Below are 23,019 nucleotides of genomic sequence, written 5' to 3' on the forward strand. Positions count from 1 at the left end.
CCCCATTGCTCCTTTCCAACCTCACTCCCTCTCCTCCCACTCCAGCAGTTTCTGAGGTCACGCTAGCCTTGATACGAGTTTGTTTATTACCAGCACTAAAAGGCTGCTTCTCAGCTTTGGGGTTGGTTGAAATCCCAGATCCTTTCTTTTTTTTTTTTTTTTTTCCCCTTTCTTTCCTCTTTTCTGCTTTTTGTGAAACAACAGAAACATATCCAGGATGTTGCTATCATCATAAAATCCTATTTTGGTTCAGTGTCCCGCTGCCTTTGACAGAGCTTTATCTGGTCAGTAGGGAACGGAGCCAAGGTTTGTTATAAATGCAGCTGCTGGCTGGGTCAGCACCACAGTCCACTAGGATCTGACACTCCTTTTTAAAAGGACAATTGTTCTTTTTCTTCCACAGCTTACCCGCTTACCCTCAGGTTAAAATGGTTAACAAATAAGACACGCATCAGTTATGAAAAAAAAAAAAAGCACTCATGCAAACATACACATGGCCTTGGGCTTTCCCAGAACCTGCTGGAGGCACCAGGCTACGTGGCAGCTAGTTAACGCTAGCAGTTGCTGCAGAAGAATGGGTTAACACCAGGACCAGGAAAGCTGTAACTCATCCTTGCAGATCACCAGCAGGGAGGAAGGATGGAGTTGTCTCGCGGCAACAATAGCAAGCCAATGAAGTAGGAAAAAAGAGTCCAATTTAAACAGCAACGCTTATTTATGCGTGCATGCTGGAAGGTGTTAAGATGGAGCGCGAGTGGGTAGTGTAGCAAGGCAGTAAGTGCCGAACATGTCTGTAAGATTAGGGTCCCCTGCTATCGCAACCTTTACCTCTGGAAATTCATAGCAAAAGCCTGACTGCGCATGGATCAACATATGACTGTGCTCTGCCACATGAACTCTGCCAACCCTGACTTCTCCTCCCTTCCCCGTCATGCTAGCTTCCAGCTGTTACATTTTTTCTTTTATTTACTTACTTTATTTTTATTTGTGCTCGTTCCAGCAGTTAGCTCGCTTTCAGAGGAGACATGGAGGAAGTCAGATCAAGAGGAAGAGGGAGCTAGGAAAATCATCCTGACTTCTTCACCAGAACAGACCGCAGTTCTCCTCAAAATTTGCAAGCCATGCTTCTGCTAGGAAAGGCAAAGCAAGCGAGCATAACACGCAGTAGCACTCTGCACACTGATCCGTACCCACTGGGGGATTCGCAGGATGCAGTTTGCACCCTGCCATCAGCAAGGGAGCAGCCCTATTTCATCTCAGCTGTCATATGGAGTTTCTATGGCTCTTCCTTCAGTGTGGGTCCCAATATTCCCTCTGGTTTTCTGGCCTTCAGTGAAGCAATTTTCAATATAGAGTGCAAGTTGCTTCCTGCCCCTTTTGGAAGATGGCCACCGTGCCTGCGACACGAACTTGTGCCTGTGACGCAAACTCTGCCTGAAGCTCAGATTCCACCATTCCCTGGAGATGCTTGCCTTTTATTGAGGGGAAATTTTAAGGGACAGTATAACATATTGTATCAGGAAGAGTCCTGCATCGCACTGCAAGAGAGCAGAGACGGGCTCTGACCCCGAGTGAGATACTGCTCCGGATCCCCAAGTGGAAGTCCCTTTGGCAGGGATGACAATTTCACCTGAATGAGGAGTCTCCGTTCCAGACATAATGGGGACCCCAAGCAATACAGATGTGTTTGGAAGAAACCCCCTTTGGTGGGGCTGGGAAGACAGCAGAGTAGCTCTAACTACATTTTTCTGGTAAAGTGGCTGTTTTGCCTCAACGGTGCAAGGGTGTTCCTATTTATTTTCTAGGTTGGTTGATGTGCTGTTTTTTCTTTTCTGAAAGCTAAAACAGGAACACTTGAAGAAACCACTTAAGCTTTTGATTTTAGTAGCACCTCCTGAAAAGCTAAGCAATAACCAGAGGACTGAACCAAGAAAGTGCCTAGGAGCATTACAGAACCAGAAACACCTGGGTGGTGACAGAGACAAGTTGCGAGGAGGAAGTTACCTAGTCACACATTCAACCAAATCAGCACTCACCACGAGCCATCCCGTCCTCAGGAAAAGAACCACTCCAAAAATGTTGATCATGCAGGAGGTGAAGACGCCATCCCACGTTCCAAAAAGCACCGGCTCCCACACAAACAGCTGAATCTTCCACCAGGGCCTGGTCTGCGTTTGAGATACCTAGAGGAAAGCAAAGCCTTCACAGTTTTGCCTCTCACGCTCTACGGGCAGGCTGCAGAAGTGGTGCAACAGCCGACCAGTGTTACTGCAGCAGAGGTGGCCACCAACAGGTGCCAAGACATGACTTTGCTGTGAGTTCTCCAAGATCAATGGGCTGCAGAGCTGTAGGGATCACTGGGCCCTAGAAGAGAGGGCTCCCTGCAACACTGCATTTATATTATTGTAGGATAAGCAGCAACAGAATCCTACTCAGCCTCAGCAAATTAACCTGGTTGATGACATTACATGAACAAAAAATGTCATTTGAGGGGTTCTTTGCAGAGACTGCAGCTATTTATTACTATGTCTTATGTCATGCCTCTCTTTCTGTCCCCACCAAGATGAGCAGGGTCCTCTCTGCACTGGAGAAGTCTCTCAGAGGAGATGACAAAGCAGGCTGGACAGCCTGGGACTGGAAGAGTAGGTTAAGAAGGCTTCCCCATCACACACAGCCATCTCCAAAAGAGCTGGGGATGAGGACACTGCATTTTGAGAGGAGACACAGGACTCTGGTACTCAGGGCACCTGTGAATTTAAGAGCTGCTGGAGCCAAGAGCTGAAACTCGGGGAAACTGCAGCTTTTCCCATTGCAGCTGCCCTCATCCTGCCCCTGCTGCCTGGGCAGGACATTATTCCACACCCCTTCTACAGACCAAAACTGCTGCTATTTGCCTATGAAGAAGCTGGACTTTCTAAAGGGAGCACCTCAGGTTTACATAGCAGAAAGAGGGGCAGCTTTGTTCAGTCCTGTTAACCTGCCACAGAGGTTAACAGGAGCAGACCACCAGAGACAGAAACCCAGGCTGTGAAGGGAGACAGCTCTCCGACATACCTGCTGTGCCTCCTCGTGGAACAGCTCCTGCACGTAGCCCTCGCTTCTGGCAGCACGCAGGCCGGACATGGCACCCTTTGTGTCTCCTCTGCCTGCCCCAGGCGCAGCTGCGGCCCTCACGGCGGGCGGGACTGACCCGAGCAGGTCAGCTCTTCTCCTCCCTCAGACTCCTGCAGCGCTGGGTCCCCCGTTGTGTAAGAATCATGGTTTTATTGCACTTACTGTGGAAGAAGGAAAGACAGAAGACACCAGTGCTGCTTTCTGAGCCTGCAGAGGCACAAGGCTGTTACCCGGAGCCAACAGAGGCTGGCAGCCGACGCTGAACAGCACGGCAGAGAGCAGCGCTCCCTCAGCGACACTCCCAGAGCCCACCCGCAGCAGGGGCAGTATCAGCGGCCTGACACTTAATGGCCCTTGACGGGCTTTTCTGAGCCTGTTCATACTCCTGGCACCCTCAGCATCCTGCAGCACTAGCTCCAGAGCTTCATTATGTGCTGCCTGGGAAAAGTATTTCCTTTCACTGCTTTTAAATCTGGTGCCTGATAATTTTATTCCATGCTCCTGCGCTCTTATGACAGGAGTCACGCAAAGTATTTACTTCCCAGCACCACTAATGATTACACTGCCTTAACCATGGTCATACCCACCCCTGCAGGTACATTCTTCTTGTCTGCAGTGGCCTGGCTTCAAATCTGTAGCTGCCAGAGGCAGGCTCCACCAGAGGGCCAGCCTTAATTCAACACCACGTGTGCTCCCAAAAGGGTAGCATCAGGTTTTCTCTCAAGGATAACTTAACACCACTTAACAGAAGGGAAAAGCTAGCACAAGCACTTCTCTACCTTGACATCTCTGGTTCCTCTCTTTGTCAGTCTGTTTTCTATGCTCCTAACTACAGAGAGCTGCATTTATACCCCTCCCTCCAGCTGGCCACAAGCCTTAACCTTCCCCAGGTGGCCCTGCAGTGGCCATCACCCAGCGGCCACATCCCCCCAACTGCCACTTCTCAGCACAGCTACACGGCACCTGGGGAGGGTAGCCCACCTGCCTCCTCTGCTCTCCCGGGGCTGATTCAGCTCCTGGCCAGCTGAGTTCACAGGTTTACAAGAACTAAACATTATCACCCACACCAATTTACCCAATTTACCACAGGCACAGTGCAGAAATCTCTGACTTGTCACACTCACAAGCTAACAAGACAAGGCAAATGACAGAAATGTGTTGCTCCTATTTCATAGGGACAGAGACATAGAGAATCAGAGCGAAAACCACTTCAGGTCTGTCAGGATTTTGGCAGCAGGGTGTGAATCCCAGCTTTTATCAGAGCTTTCACCACCCTGCCTCCATGACCCTGTCAAATCAATAACCTGCGCTGCCACTGTTCCTCCAGGTGGCCGCAAGTCTCCTGCGGGACTGGGCCCAATGGGCAGTATGGGAGGTGTTTCTGGTTTTTTTTTGAGGAAGAAAACACGCAACATGAACCACAATTACAGTTGAATAGACATATTCTCCTAAGATTCCCCAGTGCAGCCCTTCCAAGCCAGCAATTTTATTCAGTAAAGGATTCCTTGTGGTCATCCAAGCTCCTGTCTTTTGCAGCAGTTCCAGCTGTATGCATGAAGGCCAGGAAGGCTACAGGCAGCCCTGGTCTCTTGACACATTCTCCTAAGGGAGCCCACAAGTGGCCAGCCCCAGCTCTTTGCAGTAGGTAGGGATGGCTGGAAGCACGCCCTGTGTACAACAGCACAGGGAAGTTGGATGCACTGGTACTATGGGGCCAAAATTTGCACAACACAGAGAGGAGAGCCATGGATTTCACCCCTGGAGCTGACCTTGTAGGAAACATTACCCTCTTAGATACTTAAAGCCCCACATCTGAGGATTTCCTTCCTTTTCCTCAGCGTTACAAGCTCTCTCCTATTCCGCTCCCTCGCCCTGCACACAGCTCCCGGTACTCTTTCCGCTTCGACGCGTTCCCAGTGGCGTTGCTGCAAGCACTTTCTCCTCTGCAATTACAGGAAATTGCCTCTCCAACATTGCTCCTCAGTAGCGTTTCAAACCTCCTAATACCTTCCCCTCGCCTATTATTTAATTCGGCGACTGTTTACATGCACAGATGTACACATCCATTTAGACTGCAAGGTAACCGAAGCAAACATTGCTGAAGGAGTGTGCCAGGACCCGGCACGCGATGCTGGGCGCACGTCCGTGGAAACTCGGGCCCTAGAAGTGGGAATCCTCCAGGCAGGAGCCTTCCTCTCACCGTGAGCACACCATGGTTTCTAAGTGACTGCAAAACACACGTATTTTGTGGCGGTATTATCTATCTGGGTCGCTGACTGAGCAGAAGCATGTTGAGCTATACAGGCGAGTCTGCCAAAACCACCAAACAGCAGTCATTTTCCTCTAATATAAGCAAGCATCTAATCCCAAAGTTAATTGATACTACTTTTCCTCAGGTTTCTGCCAAAGACACTAACCAGTCTATAAATCAAACGAGAACACTTGTTTTAATCTTTCCAATGTATTTTGAGCTACAAGCACATTAGAAACCCCCTCGCGGGGCAGTGAAAAGCCTCGTCTCCTTTTACCGAGACACTTCCCTGCTTAATTACAAAAGCATATTCCTCCAGATGAATTTTCTGTGGCCTTTGCACCTTTTCAAAGCAGCGATGTTTTATTAATAGTCCCATTAAAGGCGTCTCGGAGCTGCGAGCTCTCCAACAGAGGGCTGGTTTTACAAACACCGCTGCGTGTGGTCCCGCAGCCTCCAAGGCCTCTGCTCCTGCCAGAGGAGGCACTTCCAAGGCCTCGCACCGCCAAGGGACCCGGCAGCACTTCAGGTTTCTTAAATCCCCTCCACTCCTCTCCTGGTCAAGTTTTTAAAAACACCTGATTTAGGAGACCCTGAGGTAGGGATGGATTAAAGGGAAACGAAGCAGCCGCCAGCACCGCAAATGTAACACCACACGTAGCAGCGCTCGCTCTGCCCTCGCCCTCCCTGTTACTCATTTACCGTAACAGCCACGACAATTACCTGGCTCTTTTATTTTTTTTCACGTATATATTCAGCACAAATAACACGTGGAACACAAGAGGCAGAAAGCAAGCCTGGGCTCACCAGAGCAGCGCTACCTCCGTGGCACAGTCAGCACGCTGGGGCTGCACCACGGCAGTGCCAGGGGTGCCAGCATGTCCCTGCCACAGCCCCGCAGCGGTGGTGCCGGGCACTGAGCCACTTGAAGCCACCAGCCCAGCCAGAACCGCTCACCTGGCCGGCTCTGCCTGCCTGCCTTCCTTCCCTCCCCCCTTTTTCTTCCTCCTCCCTCCCTTTTCCTCATTGCCCTTCTTTTCCTCTTTGCCCCTCTTTTTTGCCTTCTTTTGCCCTTTTATTTTGCCCCTTTTTTCTCTCTTTTAGCTCTTTTTTTTGCCTTCTTTTGCCCTCTTCTTGTGCCCTCTTTTTTTTGCCTTCTTCTGCCCTCTTTCTTGCCTTTTTTTTTTTTTTGCTGTTTTAACTTTTTTTTTTTGCCATTTTTTGCTCTTCCTTTTTTTTTTTTTTGGCCTTCTTTTGCCCTTTTTAACTCTTTTTTTGCCTCCTTTTGCCGTCTTTTTTTTTTTTTTTCCCTTCTTGCCTTCCTTTGCCCCCTTTTTTGCCTTCTTTAGCTCTTTTTGGCCCTTTTATGAGGGCTTTTTTTTTTTACCCTTTTTGTCGCCTTCCCCCCCCTTTTTTTTTTTTTTTTTTTGCTTTTCCCTCCCCCCTTTCTCCCCCCTCCCCGTCCCCGGGCCCACCCCGGCGCCCCCCGCCCCGCACTCACGGCCGGTGCCTCTCCGCTGCCCCCGGCCCGGCGCTGCCCGGCGGCGCCTCCCCGCTGGGGGCCGGCCCGGCGCTGCCACGTGTGCCCGGGGCCCTCCTTCGTGGCCGGGCAGGTTCGGGGACCGCTCCCTCACCGCTTCGGCAGCGAGGGGCTGACACAATCCGGAGCCCCGACCGACGGCAGGCAGCGGGGCAGAGCCGTTTAGGCTTTCGTAGCAGGCTTCCCCTGAGCCCGAAATCGTCAGGAGTCTGAGGAAGCAAAGGAATAGTTAAATAGGTTGATAAATACCAAGGTGCTCAGTGCCCCCCGAGGGGGAATGGGGCTCCCCAGTGCCCCCCGAAGGGAAATGGGGCTCCTGTTCCGCCCCGGAGCAGCCGCCACCTGCTCGCAGCCCTCGCTCACCTCCCAGCTTCCCCGTTCGGGGCTGCCAGGAAACGCCGTGTCCCGTGGGGACGAAGCTGCAGCTGGATTAAAGGCATCATCTGGGGTGGTCTTACTGGAAACGGGATTAATTCTAAAGCTAGATGCCCTTCCTTAGCATTTAAACACTTGTCATTGACTTAATTTGCTTCCAAAATGAAACAAAGTAAGCCAGGGCCCTTCTAACATTCACTGAAGTATCCGTACAAGACACCTGTTCAATGCAGCTGGCCCACTCTGATTTTCCACAGAGATAAAGCACGAACAAGCCCGTACTCTCGGACAGAAACAGCAGGGAGCGAGTGGCAGAAGAGGAAAGCAGGAGTCCAAAGAGGAGAGGCGACTTCTCACAGGAGGACAAAGCCTAATGGGGAAAGCAGCAGGTTCCTCCCTCGGAGATCTCCCATTCCTGGGATGTTTCCGCAATTCTCCCCGTTCACCTTCAGAGGCCAGTTTTACACCTGCCAGGGAACAGGCTCAGCCAGATTCCCTCACCTTGTGGGCCAGGGCAAAATCTGAAGTATGTGATTTGTTGCAAAATTGCTGAAGACTTGCTAATTCAGTAACCAACCGAGCCCTGTGGCTTGCCTGCAGGCACCTCTGCCTCTACATGCACCTCTGCCTCTATATGCACACGTGCACCCCAAGTAGGAGCTTAAAAACTTCTTGGTGCAGTTACTGCCGCCAGCTCACACCCCTGAACGGTCCTTAAAGACATCCTGCTTCCCTCCAAGCTAAAATCACGAAGCACTGATGCTAAAAGCACTTTCAGGAGTGCTTGGTGTTGCTCTCTGTCTGCTCCTACTTAAGTCATGGCAATTTTCAACATTTTCCTTCTGGGCAACCAAATCCAACCCACAGAACTCCTTCGATGGGTCTGCATGCATTCCTGATGAGCACGCTGCTTTTCCACGCCTAGCACATTAGCAGAAACATGGACTGACATCGCTTCTCTGAGCGTAACCGAGTTGCAGTCATGTGCAAAGTGTTTTTTTCTTAAATGACAGGAGGTGGCAAATGTTATGAGATAAAACGGAAGGGAAAACTACACACAAGCAGCCCTCAAAAAATGAGAAAGCAGGAGGGCATAGGTCAGTCAGCAAGATAAAACGTGTATTTTTGTCCAGAGGTCTGAGAGGTGACGTGAATTGTAGAAAAGGCTGATTCTTCGTGGAATGGATGTTAACCACCACACACCTCACCACCACCTGCTTCAGCTGCTCGACCCACCTGCATTGCCTGCCACAGCAGTGTGCAAGCTGAGTTCCAGGTACACAGTCTGCTATTTTCATGACGACAGAGCTGTGAATAAACTTCACGGTTTAACTAGTCGCATGATTTAACTAGTCGCTATATATACGAGCCCTGGACCAACAGTTAAACAAAAAGAGCATGTTCCTAAGGAGTCAGCATTTTTCTATTGGAGTTCATTCCGAGTGCTAAACTGCACAAACCTTGCTTTTATTGTGCATTTTACCTAACATCGTTCAGAGCGTGTACACAGCAGTTATCAGCATAGCATCCAGGCACCACCACAAACGACGTTCTTGTTTCAGCTCTTTAAAACAGGACTTCGGGCAGCACAGGACGGCTTACAGAGGGCTAATGCTGCCAGAGCATTTTGCCACAGCTGACATCGGAGGGACTCCTGCTCCCGTCGTGGCTCCCTTCCAGAAGCTGCTGCATCCAAAAGTCCACTTGCGGGTTCGACTAGCTGACCAACTGCTCTGTAAGCTAACAAATACAGCCTTGAAGAAAAGAAAATCTCTGAAAATCCTCCCTTCTGACTAGAGGCTTGGAGACAGATCACTTTGGCACATTGGTTACTTTGCACTTGCTTTTCCTTCTTTTGGAGATGCAGTGTTCTTAGGCTGTCCGTAATTAGCTTTATAATAAAGAAGCTTTCACGAACTGGCAAAGAAAATGCAGGTCTTGAGAGAAAACATGCAGGTCATCCTTTCAGCTTCTGATGGCATCCTCTGCGTTGTTCTCACACGGTACTCCATGGCGAAGATTACCTTGCAACTACCTGGAGGTATCCCCAGCAGCTGTTACTTTATCATCTCCCAGCACTTTGTTTATCTTTTGACAAGACAGGAATCTCTTTTGACAAGAACAAGGAAGTGCTGCTACCATAGAGCCTTCTGAGTATAAAAATCATACATTTTGAACAGTTGTTATTCATATCAAAGCACAGAAATATTTTTAATTGCAGTGCAAAAATAACGATTCCTCTTGGTTCCACTTAGGCCAGACTCGTGCTTTGGTCTAACAGAAAGGCTGCCTCTCTGAAATGGCACTAATTATTGCATCCAGCCAGGAAAAAAATACAGATATATACAGAAATAGAAGTAAAAACTATCGTGTTCAGTGGCCCAGCTTGCTGTGCCAGCATACCTCTCTGGGGCAATGCTGTGGAGAAAGTACTGCCTCCTGCAAACACAGGCAGCTACGTACAATCTGTGCGCTGCCAGCACGCCGAACTAAGCCAGAAGGTGCCAGCACAATGTTTGATTTGGGACTAGGCAGCCGCATTTCCAGGAGGGAGGCTTGGAAGGTGCAGCTGCCGGGCAGACAAAAGCCTCCGTGCTACCAGAAGGCAGCAGTGTTCAGTCACCACGCAGAAACCTCCTTCGGCTCTCCCGTGTAAGGCAGGCGGAACTGCCCGAAGTGACTCCAAGCAGAAAAACACAGCTTCTTGTACACCCAGCGAACATCCAGAAGTACGAATAATGGAGGAAGGAACCAGATCCCGTGCTCTTTTGCATGACACGCGTGGCTGCTGACACAGCTAACAGCAACTTCGCTGGCCAGGCTGCAGATCGCCGACACCACCCCACGGTGGCACCTCGTAAGATGGCACCTCACCAAATTGTTGCGTTTAATTTCTGCCAGTGACTCGTATCCACGAGACTGCCTTTGAAATTCAAAAGCTAGAGCAGATGCTGCAGTAGGGATGTTGTGGACCCGAAGCTCAGCCCGACGTGGACGTGGAAGGACGCTGGGGAGGAGGCAGCTTACCTGAGCGACCGCTGCAGGACTGCTTGCAGGACTTCGGGGAGGACAACACGTACGGGCTTCGTTTTAACCCACCATGACCGAGTACGGCTCCAGCAGAAAGCTTGTTTCTTTACACTCCGTATCTTGACAACTAAAGCAGACAAAAGAGCAAACAATATTCTAGAGGAAACTGCCCTCTGTTGATGTGGCAGGTGCAACACACAGGATAACCAACAAACTGGACGCTCTTCCACCCCATCTCCCTAAACCAACCACCTCCAAATCTCTCTGCTGTTGTGAACTGCCTGCTGTCCTATTTGGAGCTACAAAATAGATTATCCTGTGCGGTACAAGGAAAAATAAAGCTACATGGGTTATTTTTCTCATTCAACACAAAACGTAGGTCCTGGCAATTCTTTTTAGCATTAAAACATTTTAAAATCTAATTATGAGAGTCAATAAGCAGAAAGTATCAGTTTTGATTCCTTATTTTCACCACATAATTAAAACAAATAAAAATCCGTGTGACTAATGTAAGCAAAACTAACAAAAACAAAGACAAGCAGGGTTGCTGAGTAAGCAGACGCTACTTACTAAGGTATATTGCATAATTCACCCACAATTTAAGACTATTGAACATAAAACAAAAGTAATTACTATACTAGATGGATGTCAACATACAACATTAAGTTCTTTATAGGTTATTTTAAAAACAATACCAGAACAGGCATACTGGAATAATACCGAAACAAAGTCATATAAAATTATACTGCTGTACTCATTCCGTATCTCAGACGTACGTAAAGGGACTACGAGGCAGCAAGGCTTATGGCCTGACACAACTAACAGGAGCTGGACTAAGGGCAGCCCTACCAAGGCCAATTTCAGATAGTTCCTGCAGAAATGTCTGTGCTGATTTCATGTATTTCTGGATGTGTGCTCCTACCTCTGTTAGAGCTACCACCCCGCTGGCTGAGACATTAAAGCAACTCTTAGGAGCGCTCTTTCTCTGCTGCGATGAAAATTCAGTCACCTTGGCTTTAAGAGCCTCAGAAGTGGTTTAGGCCAGACAAAAAAACCCTCACCCGCAATCTGTGCTGCCCAGAGGAGGTTCCCTGAGGTTCCTGCTGAAAGTCACCCCTCTGGGGACTCTGCGGGCTCCAGGACCAGGGCTGGAACAGGGCGGAGGGGATCTAAACCAACACAGCTGTTTCTGCAGTGATCATCTGATCATGGCTCAAGTTTGAACACAATTTAACTCTTTTTTGTCCCTTTAAAAGGTGATGTGCGAGTTTTAACATTGTCCTACGTAAAACTTGTTCTTACACAAAGTAAAATCCAGACAGCCGTGTATTTCACAAAAATCAAGTCTTTATCAGAAGTGACCTCACCAAAAGGTTCAAATGATACCTTTAACACTTGAATAGAGGTAAGGAAAACTAAATTACCAGTAATTAATGCTAAGGGGCACATTTCTGGTTTTATAAGTGCATAAATGCTATCATCAGTATTTCTCACATATTTGCTTCAATAGTACAAAACTATGCTGCATGTTGAATAGGTTGTATACTACACAGACTACAAAATGATGTAGCGCACACATGGCATATTTGTATCCAGGAGGCAAAAAAGTTAAATAAAGTTCACCTTTCTTACAACTGAGATTAAAACAGACAAAGTCCTGATCCTCATTTACACGAGGAGTTGCTGGCACCGTGTAGTAACGCCTCTCTGGGGACAAAAGAAGCACAAGAGGAAAGCTAGCCTAACACTACGTGGTCCCGTGCAAGTGACTCCACTGCTACCATCGTGCAAAGTCCAGGATTAAAATTAAGGTCAGATATGCGGTTTTCTCTAAACAAATGTGGCAAGATGGAGATCCACAGGGGAAGAAAACCCAAATAAATTTGGTACATCTCAAATCAAATACTTAAATATTTAATTGTTGAAAGCATCCACTTCAGTGCTTACACAGCGACATGTATCTTTACATGCCTTCATCTGTCTCGTTAAGAAAGATTTTATTTGAAATCACCTAACGTGAAAAATACTGCTAAGTCTATTCATAAAACAGTATTCTATATTTTTATTTTTCAAACAGCAAGTGACCACATTTAAAATGCATCATTTGCAAATATAAATTATCAAACTATTAGTTTAATTAAAAATAAAGCAAAAACATAACTTCCCTTAGTATCACAATACATAGGAGGGTATTATAAACCCAAAATGACTAAGTTAATCATAAGAAAACAGTAATGTCAAAAGTGATGGAACTCATTAAGTCACTTAATGAATAAATCAATCCTAATAATACAATACCATTCACCATGATTATGTAAAAAAAGCAATCTTTCATTGTATTATACAGATAAAACAATCCAATCCTTCATGCCACGTTTTGTAAACCATGATATAAATTACACTCACAGTCAAATGAACAGATAGAATAACTCCCAAAATATTTTTAAGTTGCTTTTAGGGCAGAAATAAAGGCAGAAATAGAATCATTTAAAATATATCAAGTTTAACCAAAAAAATCATTTGGTCAAGCCTGCTACCCAAATAGTTTTGTTTCCTGCAAAACTATTGTCTTTCTGAATTATGAAATTTATATGTTTCTTTTACATATTAAATGTCAGGTGTTGAGCTACATTAAATCCTTCTATAACTTGTATCATTTTTGCCATGAGACCCAACCATCTTTCGCATACGTACACACACACACACACTTTTTATCAGGAAATTCCTCATTTCACAGGTATAAAGACAGACTCCTGTACTGATTTCTGTCAGAAACATAAGGAATATACAACTTTCACACTCTTCAGGTTCCTACAAAACCATCTCTTATTTATATACATACTTTTATTGACGGAATTCAGGTTACGATCTTCTGCCTAATAATAAAGGGACGGAATAGATGTTGTAGGATAAAGAAATACTGTATAATTATTGATATAAACCTATTATCCTAAATTTATCCATAGGGATTTTTTCTAATAGTTGAAATACAAAGAAGGCATATGGACTTCAGCAAAATAACACTATATCAGAAAATGCACTGTAACAGTGTTCCACTATATATATCATCAGGTTTTTCATAACACAACTTCTTCTGTACACTAGATTTTGTATTAATTTCTCTGTCTTCAAATTCATCGTGTTTCCAGATCCAATTCAGCACTACATAGTATGCCTTCAAAAGAAAAGGAGGTCACTTGCTTTATTGAATATTCCAAGTTGCCTTCCAGACAGCATTAAAAGAAAGACAAGACTACACAGACAAAGTCCAGTATAATTCATTTCTGACAATGAAAATTTCAACCCCTCATACTGTTGCAAAATTCCTCCTACTGAAATGCTTTACTACAATAATAATAAAAAGCATACATTACATATAAAAGATACCAGTGTACTAAAAGTGACAGAAGTGGACTAGCAAATCCTTCAAAGCACATATTATATAAATGACTAGCATTTAAAAACATTTTTTTTTCTATAAAATGTAGGTCATATACATTTATAAATTGGGGATGGGGGGTTCTAAAGCAGTGATGACTGTGTTCAAATAGTTTCGCTGCTCTGTACAGTCTAATACCTATTCAATTCAAACTATAAGTTTGACGATGTATCAGAATAAACTCATCTCATAGCTCATAATTTGAAAAATATGCAATTCAAATGAACATGTGACTTGTAAGTTCACTGCTTATCTGCATATGAAATACGAAGAGAGCTACTCCTTTCTACTGGAGGCCCAAGTCTCATCAGTTCAATATCAGAACTTAAAGACTCCAAATTTAAGTAGAGGACTTGTCAGGAATCAGCACAGAAGCAGAATAGTATCTCTCATCCTTTAGAGACACAGCTATTCAACTTTTGCAGTCTTCCTCCTCTTGCAGAAGTGCAGCCAAGCCATTCATTTCTTACTCAAAGTGTGCACGGATGAAGCCATAGATCTAAAGACTGTCCCCTCTGTGTCTGAAATTGTGCTGTGTAAACAATGTTATATACTCCAGCAGGAGGACGTTTGAATTTATTTATAAAAAATGATTAAGAATATTCATTAACTCAAGGCTAATAACTCCCAAAGGTATTTTTGGAACTTATCCTTATGCTACTTGTAAAGTTAGCACTGTCATGTATTATTGCTTACAAACAGTACAACATCGTATGCCTTCTAACAGAGCGGTACTGTGTTCAGTTCGTATGTATTTACAGGTTTTTTTCTTTCTTCTTTAAACAAGCTATAAAAAACATTACATACTTTACAGACAATACAAATTTCCACATTGGTACTCAATTCAAACAAATGGAATGCATAACAATAATAAACATCATAAAGGAAGACTGACATAAGTCCTTGATTGTCAAGACACATTTATATTTATATATAAACTCTAACTGTGCAGAATCAAAGATTCAATCATAGGTACATCCTTATTTGATAAATCATATTTACAGCATGATATTGCATAAAAAAATAAAATAATGTTGTTTACACAATATTACCTTTCCATCCATTGGATTAAGGAAAGCAAGAAACAGCTCTTAGAAATGTTGCTTGCCTCAGTTTGTGTTTCCTACCAAAAGGTACAATTTTAAAAAAGGAAACATAAGGTTCTTTAGCAGAGTAGAGCAAAAGCGACTATAAATGTGTTTCCCTGACACAAAGCAATTTAAAATTGAACAAAGGTTTAAATTTTAACTTAATGACATTTCTTTTCATTAGAAGTAATACTTTCTTAGTACTTGCCCTTTGCAAAGTGAGTTTTAGCTAAATGCATCACATGCCTAACATAAACATGCATTACCGCAAGTTGAATGAACTTTCAAAGTTACAAGGCTTCATCTCAGGAGAACATTTAAAACTAGCAAAGTGTAACATCATGAGCTTGCTTCGGTACCAACCATGTAATTTGAAAGTTCACATGTATACTGGTACCGACGGCATATTTCTGCCTATTAAAACTTCCAAACATATTCCCAGGAGTATTAGGATTTTCCCTGCAATTTGTAATGGTATTAAAACAAGCAAACAAAGAAGAATAAAAATCAAAGCTCTCAAAAACCAAGAAAATTTAGTTAGCAAATATGCATACATAAAGTAATCCAATGCTGCAAAATGCAGAGCAAATTCATCCAAATATTCTGGCTCATTTCAAATAGTTACTACATATGATACAAACACCATAAAAATATTCTGAACAAGCATGGAATATAATGTATAGGTCCAGGTGGAAAGATTTCATAGGAGAACAAGAATACTTTAAAATAAACTCCAAAAGTTACAGTAGAACCCCAATAATTCGCAGCAGTGACTTAGAAACCCTTCACGAATGACAATTTTGAAAAGAGCGAAGAAGCAGGCAATGAAAGCAAAGATGTCACGTCACAAAAGGTACTTTGTTCATTTATTTTGACAACTGTAATTTAGTTTTCAATGTTCCTTGTACCTCCCAGTATACTGATATGGATTGTAAAGTATACTTGGGTGAAGCAGTACAGTACTGAGACGAGATCTCGCTCCAGGAGTTTTTGGAACGTTGCAGAGAGCTGGGGACGAGACCATCGGGGACATATAAACTGATGGGATTAGCAGTCAGCGAATTAGCAAGATTTTACTGTACTTCTCAATTAACAATGAAAAGCTCCCTTCACGCAAAAAACTGACAAGTACAATATAAAAATAATGCAAGTGTTAATTCATGTGAATAGTTTGTTGTCCTATTTTCTTCCTCAAACACCTTTTTCCTAAAGACATACTAGGAGACACAAGATCATAAAACATAATTCCTTTATCATCCAATTTAAATTATGCCGTTATTTGTAAACCAACATACAGGGATACACATTGTTAATCCTTCTCCCTAGACCTTGTCGTGTACGGTTAATTCATTCTCAAATCAAAAGCAGAAAACATAACTGGTTATTAGTATACCATCACAAGCTGATTCCTTCATTGTCTGTTACATTAATGGTAAAACATACCAAAGGACTCATGCTAAAAGGGACACTGTCAAGTAATTTAGGTCCAAAATATGGCCTATTAGTATGTGTCTATATATATAGACATATATGTATATATATAGTTTGATAGTAAACATTATGAATTTCCTCTTTTTTTTTTTTGAAATCATCATCACTCTATCACTAGGAGATAGCCACAAAAAATTCCATTGTGCACACATACACGGTGCCTGCATGACCTTTAAGAAAGAACCTGTATTGTTAGCTCTGTGCAATATAAATGCTAACCCCAAACTCATGCTGACCGACTGAACAATATCAGTACAAGAACAGAACAGAAAACCAAAGTCTTTTTTTTTTTTTTCCCGGCTCTTTTGGACATACATGGAAAACTAACAAAAACAAACACTGACCAGGTCAAAACAGAGAATGTGCATCTGTAGCAGATTAGAAGCAGCAAAATAAGAGCAGTAGAAAATGTTATTAAATAATGTAATTATTAAAAAAGCAAGAGCTTTTCACACAGAGAAACCTTCCAGAACTACATACAGTTTTTCCAGAATAAAAGGCCATGTACTCAGGAAATTATAGCAGTATTTTTGGTTAGCTCCTCCATCACAGAAAGCTTCAAGCATCAGCGGATCAAGTATTCACACCACCTCTTTAATTGTACATGTGCGAGAATCCTACAAGATAGTCCCTGTGGGCTAGGCTGGGGACTTCACAATCTGTCCTAAGGCACAGAGGATAGCTATAATGGCTCAGCAGCAGACTAGAGAATGAACTGCGACATAAGGAGTAACATTTTCTCAGACGATTCCCCTTTTGCTCTGGGGAAGAGCAAGTTCCTTCCCTCCGTACAAGAGCTTACTCACGTACCCAAGCAGCAATCCACAAGTGTGAAGATGGCATGGAGCGAGAGTTACTCCCTCCTACTCCTCAATCACTTTTTCACAGCAGAGGATCAATGCAATAACTTTTTTTTCTTTTTTTTTAATAAAGCTGAGTCAGTCTGCTTAGGGAGAAGCAGGCTTTTTATTCCTTTTACCTCTCTGTTGGAACAGGCTAATGCAGTAATAATCCTGCTTTTTTTCCTTCTTCTTTTGGCATTTGCTGCTTGTTATATTTAACAAATAGTACTATTAATGGTCACCTACTTGCAACAACAGGGCACTAGAACAAAGACATCAACACAGTATTATTATTCACGCAGCACAAGCTAAGATGTCATGGAAATGAAACAATGAAAACGAAACATGCGTAACAAGAGGTGGCTTCCTGGGGAATAGGGGCCATATTTATTGTGTCTATGCAAAGTAGAACGGAAAGTCAAAAAACCCAAACTGATCATAAAGGAAGGAAAACAGAGACATGGAACAAATTGAAAATATTCTTTCAAATAAATTTCTTTACATGTATCATTAATAATCCATAAGGAATTAACTATTCTCCCTTGATGCTCAATTCTTCTTAACTCTGGGCCAAATATTCAGACCAAATTACTGGTAAGTGATAACATGCAGAAACACCTTCCTTATATCATACACAGGGTCAATGAATCAAAACATAATCTGTTTCCTTATACAAAAGTATTAAGTGAGAAGTTTACATAAATTGTATTTCCTGTCCATGTAGGAAGCAAGCTGTGGGTTACAAACACGCTTTCTCCCTGAACTGTACCAAGCAAAGTTAGTGCTTTAATAGCGATACTGTAAGGGAAAAGAGAGAGAGGGAAATTGGCTTCCTAGTAATAAAAGTTAAGAAAAATGTTGCTATGTTTTGGGAAGAGGTGGGGACTCTCGTGTGTCCAGCTCAAGTCCCTTCAAAAGACAGCATTTATCTTAGCCCCTTGAGGTGCAGCCTTTTCTCATAGCTGATGGCTTCATCTGAGAATGTCAGCTAGCAATAGTGCTGTAAAAGAATGTATGCAATCCTATAAAAAATACATATACATACATACATATATATATACACACACACACACACACGTGTGTTGTGTGTGAGTGCGTTTTTCCCTGGTTAATCAGCCTACATTAGGCTTAAACTGCCTTAAACTACCAGACAGTGTCCCTTTAGGGAAGGTGCAATATAATGAACATACAGTTCAAAAATCTGTAAATTGTTAACTTAAACTACACAATAGTTATGCTACTCAAATCTTACCACCTTAAAAATGCACACAGAACTACTTATCGTACCATACTGCATACATCAAGACAAAGTACTATTCAAAAAAACATATTCATGGTACAGGGATAAACTTTGTAGTTTATTTATATTGTGAAATGCAATGAAAACTTCTGATCACTCATCTATGCTGAAAAGAAATCCTGTTCACTAACATTATCCAATGGTTTTGGTTGGTAAAATGGTAATGACTTTCACCAAGCAAACTCAAAAAAGATATATGGAATTTGAATGCCCACTTCTTCAGCTTTTGGGGATACTTTGATAAATTTAATGAGCTGAACTGTCAAAATTCTAGACAAAGAATTAAAACTGTTTTTACAGAAGCTCAGAATATTCGATTTCAATGTATGCTGAAAGTAATCACTGGAGTTGTATGAGATGAAAATGATACAACCATATCAAACCTAAAAATCTAAAATGGTTTTATTTTTTGAGAAATCAAATCTATCAAATAAACTAAGTGCTCTATGTTAATCATTACGAATATGTAGGGTAAGGTACAATTAAACTTTGAAATTTTGGAACACAGTTTGTGTAAGCATTATGTAATTGGGAATGTCATCTACAGAGTATTTTAACTAAAACTTCAAAATCTTGATATCTGCGTATGAAAAAGTTGTTAAAAAGTTACATCTAGATTCAGCTGTACAAAGAAATACACATTACTTCAGTAATGAAGTAAAGGCATTAGCAGTTATGTATTTTGCTTTAAAAAGTGTTTAAAGAATTTTAAATTAATTAGACTTTTAAATAGTAGAGTTAGTCTACCAGAATTTGTTTTTTGTTTTTTTTTTTTTTCCTCCAAACACAACTCAGGTAATGCAAAGCAGAAACAGGGCATATAGTCTAAAATTATTTTTTACGAGAGTTGGAAGAAAGATTAATTTTCTAGAAAATGCCATCTTTTAAAGCCTTATTTACTTTACTTTGAAACTTATAGTTTATTCTGTGTGTTTAATACACGTTGATTCCCTGCTGAAGAGCAATGACTACACTGACAAGCTTAAAAATGACAATATGAATAGTATCAGACAATAAACTGTCCTCCCAAAGCATACAAGGAAACCAGTAAGGAAGCAATCATGGGGGAAAGTCTTACCTGGGGATTTTGTTTATTTTAAATTTCATAAAAGGTAAAATAATTACTGGATTCAAACAAGTGAATAATAACCTGCCTTTGATAGGGGCAACAATATCAGGCAGATCAATGACTGGTGACTAAACATTTTAAAAAAAAAAAAAAGAAAGGAAAAAGCAGTTATTGGTCTTGCTAATATCAGCTTACTTTTGTTTTAACATAGCGCTCTTAAAAGCTGTACAGAACTCCATCTTATACAGAGCAACCCACTTTTGACAAATGTGTTCTAAAGTGCCAGTACTATTTACAAAGATTTCTTAGCCAAAAGTCTGGCCTGTTGTGGCATCAGGTGAAGAAGTCATCCCAGCTCTGGTATCATTTACATTCACCAAGGGAAATTCTGGGAAATCAGCACTTGTCCCTGGTCCCCGAAGGTTCACCTGTCCATTGGCAGTGCTAAACTGAGATGATATTCCAGCTCTTGCCCCATGGTACTGAGCTCTGAAGGGCTGCTCAAAGGAGCTAATTTGATATGCTTGATGAACAGGCTGTGCCTCTGCTTTCTTCTGAGAAGTTACTTGATCCAAGAAGTCCTGGGTAGAGGAGGAAGAAGAATGATTTGCCTCATCACCTGAAAAGGGAAAGGGGTGCTGCGAATCACCAACCATTAGTCCAAAATGAGACTTGTCTGGAGTTGTTCTTAATGGAGAGTTCATTCCCGATCGAAAGCTATTGACGGGGATAGACGTGTATACCTGCTTCTCTATGGAAGGAAATGCTGGCTGGGTTGTAAGAGTCTGGTTATCAGTCACAAAATTAAGGCTCGGGTTGTTCAAATAGGCATCATTTTGGCTAGTTCTGTCCAAAGCTTGTTGTAAAAACTTTGAATATTCCTGTAACATACTAGCTTTATCTGATGAGGAAGCCTGAGAGCTTGTTCCAACTGTCTCAGATTGGGTGACCTCAGACACTTCAGACGAATTGATTGATATACTGGAGGTCACCTCAGTGTCGGCCACACTGAAGGATATCTCATGCTGTCCGTTAGCCTTGTGTGAATAATGATCTAACAGAGTTTGCAGTACCTCATCTGGAATGACATTTTTGTCATGGCTACCTTTAATTTCAACATTCAGTGCCTGCGTGTCTAATATGGAGGCTGTAGCAGTTTCATCGATGACGCTTGCCACAGCCGCCTGTGTTACCGAAGGCTGAGATGCTATAGTACTTACATTCAAGGCATATTCTCTACTGTTGTTACTAGCTGCTTGTAGATACCTCTTTTTCTTTAAAAACTGCATTGCATCATCGTAATTAGTGCTGCTGTGTACAGGTTTACTGGGCCCTTCTTGTAATGTGTCAACTTGATCAATGTCAGCATTACCTTCAGAGTCCAGTAAACTCTGTTTATCCACAAGATCAAAGGCATACTTCGAAACCTTGCTGTCTTCATATGTAGATAAAGGTGAAATGGTTTGACTTTGCTCAAGTGGCTGTTTCAGACTTCTTTTGCTGTTAACTTTTTTGAGAACAAGCTTGGGAGGGTGTATTTCTCCAGAATTTGCTTCTTCTAAGTGCGTCCCGCTGACAGAAGAATGGGGCATCTCAACAGCATATTCCGCTACCATATATTCATCTTTTACTTTTGTACTAGCAGAGTACAAAGGCAAGTAGTCATTTTTGTCCTTCTTCTGTTCGGATTTATCTGTGCTGTCCTTATCTCCAGATTTTGTTTTCTCTGTTTTCTGCCTTTTCTTCTTTGGCAAGGAGCTGTCTTTCATAGGCGTAGAGAAACCAGAATCTTCCTCCGATGGCAAAAAGCCAACTTTGGTGGCACTTCTGTTCGGTTTCTTGTCACGGTTCTCATGGCACATACGTTTATGTTTCAGCACACGATCAGTTCTGGAGAAATACTGCAGAATATATATATATATTTAATTAGAGAAAAAAATACTTTAGCACTAAGAAAGGAAACTAATTCTAACAAATTTACTTGACAGTCTATCCACTTTACTGACTTCTAATGATAGTGTATATCAATAAAATCAACTGCAGACAGCTGCGACTCCTGTGCATACAGACAGCTCACTGTAACTGAAAAAAAAAAAAAAAAGATTCTTTTGTATGTTTATTTGTATATGCAAAGCAACAGTATCTGGAGAAATTTCCACGTGTACTACTTGGGAACTGACTGGTATTTTGCTTTCTAATTGTGAAAGACTTCACTACAACATCTTACCTGCAAACAATATTCACACTGGTAAGGCTTCTCTCCACTGTGAGTTCTTTTGTGCCTTTCCATGTGATACTTCTGAATAAACCTCATACCACATTCATCACAACGAAATGGCTTCTCACCTGATAAAAAACATGTAGCAATATTAATCTAAAAAAACATTAATGTTCTTCCACACAATTACCAGGTCAAATATTACATTCTCTAACAGAAGTAATAAAGAGGATTTAGACTGTTGCTACTGAAAAACAAATTACAGCTTGCTCACATCACAGTACTCCCAGCACTCACAAGCTGATGCTTCCAAATTACTGTAAATCTTTACACTAAAGAAAATGATTTTAAAAAATCCACCTTTAAAATGCTTTTTCTCTTTTTTCTAATGCAGGTGCAAGTATCTGTCTTAAACCTAACAAATGAAGAACTACAAAAATGCCCTAAAAATTATTTAGCAATGATTTAGGAAGGTTAGAGGATTATCTAAAAAATACCTTAATTCTCTCACCAACTCATTTAACTCAATCCTTTCCCATCTAGAAGAGAATTATGTGTTTTCAAGCTGTTGATTTAGAATTTTGTAGGATACTCTGTATTTTCACTTTTTTCTTTCCCCTTATCTGTTTGTGAAATTGAAATAACTGCTCTGAAACAAATTTACTATTTCGGTTGGAACCAAAATTCATTTTAAAATTGCAATTAATTAAAAAAATAAAAAAGGAAAACCTCTGTAGCTGAACTGACAAAGGCAAATAGGGTTTTGTTTGGTTGTTTTGTTTTTTCACTTTCATGAGATATTAGTTAAAAATTATTTATTGCCCTGCATTCACCTTTAGTACTCCTCCCCTTATTTTTTCTCACAAAGCCTTGCAATGGTCCTTTCAGAACGTGCAGTAGCTGTTTTTACTTCCTTTAACTTTTGCCTTACATTTTCCTTATCATACGTTTACTTTCTTAGTTTCTCGAACAAAACTGAACAATTCCAAATGTGTTGAAAAGTCAGTTTTGATTTTACAAAAGTCCACTATTATTTAACAGAACTCATCCTGAAAAACAGTCATCTTTCCCCTTAGTATTTACTAAAAAGTCTTCTGAATTGATGCAGTCATAAGGAAATGTCTTGGCAAAATCATTCAACATCCTCTTTGTTCTGGATGCTGTACTGCAGATTTTTGGGATATAAAATATCTATCTTCCGTTTCCAGGAATATGCAGACTGTTATTTTTTTCTGAGGTAGTTTTTTTTTTTCCCTGAAAAA

The 23,019-nt window shown here is 42.2% G+C and overlaps 2 protein-coding genes and 1 long non-coding RNA gene across 13 annotated transcripts in view; 1 reads left to right on the plus strand and 2 right to left on the minus strand.

The window, feature by feature from the left end:
* Positions 1-7,025, minus strand: part of SLC12A8 (solute carrier family 12 member 8) — a 53,125-nt gene extending 46,100 nt beyond the window's left edge. The window contains exons 1-3 of one of the 8 annotated variants that reach the window (XM_083840655.1): positions 6,867-7,025; positions 3,055-3,275; positions 2,037-2,183 (exon numbers count right to left, since the gene is read on the minus strand). In XM_083840655.1, coding sequence (XP_083696781.1) covers positions 2,037-2,183; positions 3,055-3,123 — 216 coding nt within the window. In that variant the 5' untranslated portion in view covers positions 3,124-3,275; positions 6,867-7,025. The other 7 variants (XM_083840649.1, XM_083840654.1, XM_083840653.1 and 4 more) reach the window with 7 other exon arrangements.
* Positions 7,026-7,357: 332 nt separating this feature from the next.
* On the plus strand, positions 7,358-19,704 carry LOC310901338. The gene is made up of 2 exons (XR_014585731.1): positions 7,358-7,452; positions 7,538-19,704. It is a non-coding gene; the product is annotated as an uncharacterized lncRNA (long non-coding RNA).
* Positions 12,349-23,019, minus strand: part of ZNF148 (zinc finger protein 148) — a 40,713-nt gene continuing 30,042 nt past the window's right edge. For 3 of the 4 annotated variants that reach the window (XM_083840648.1, XM_083840646.1, XM_083840647.1), the window contains 2 exons: positions 21,767-21,885; positions 12,349-21,440 (listed from right to left, as the gene is read on the minus strand). In XM_083840648.1, coding sequence (XP_083696774.1) covers positions 19,845-21,440; positions 21,767-21,885 — 1,715 coding nt within the window. In that variant the 3' untranslated portion in view covers positions 12,349-19,844. Of the gene's footprint in view, positions 21,441-21,545; positions 21,622-21,766; positions 21,886-23,019 lie in introns of all 4 variants that reach the window. The other variant, XR_014585729.1, reaches the window with a different exon arrangement.

Source organism: Anser anser (genome assembly GCF_964211835.1).
Source record: "Anser anser genome assembly, chromosome: 6".
NCBI lineage: Eukaryota > Metazoa > Chordata > Aves > Anseriformes > Anatidae > Anser > Anser anser.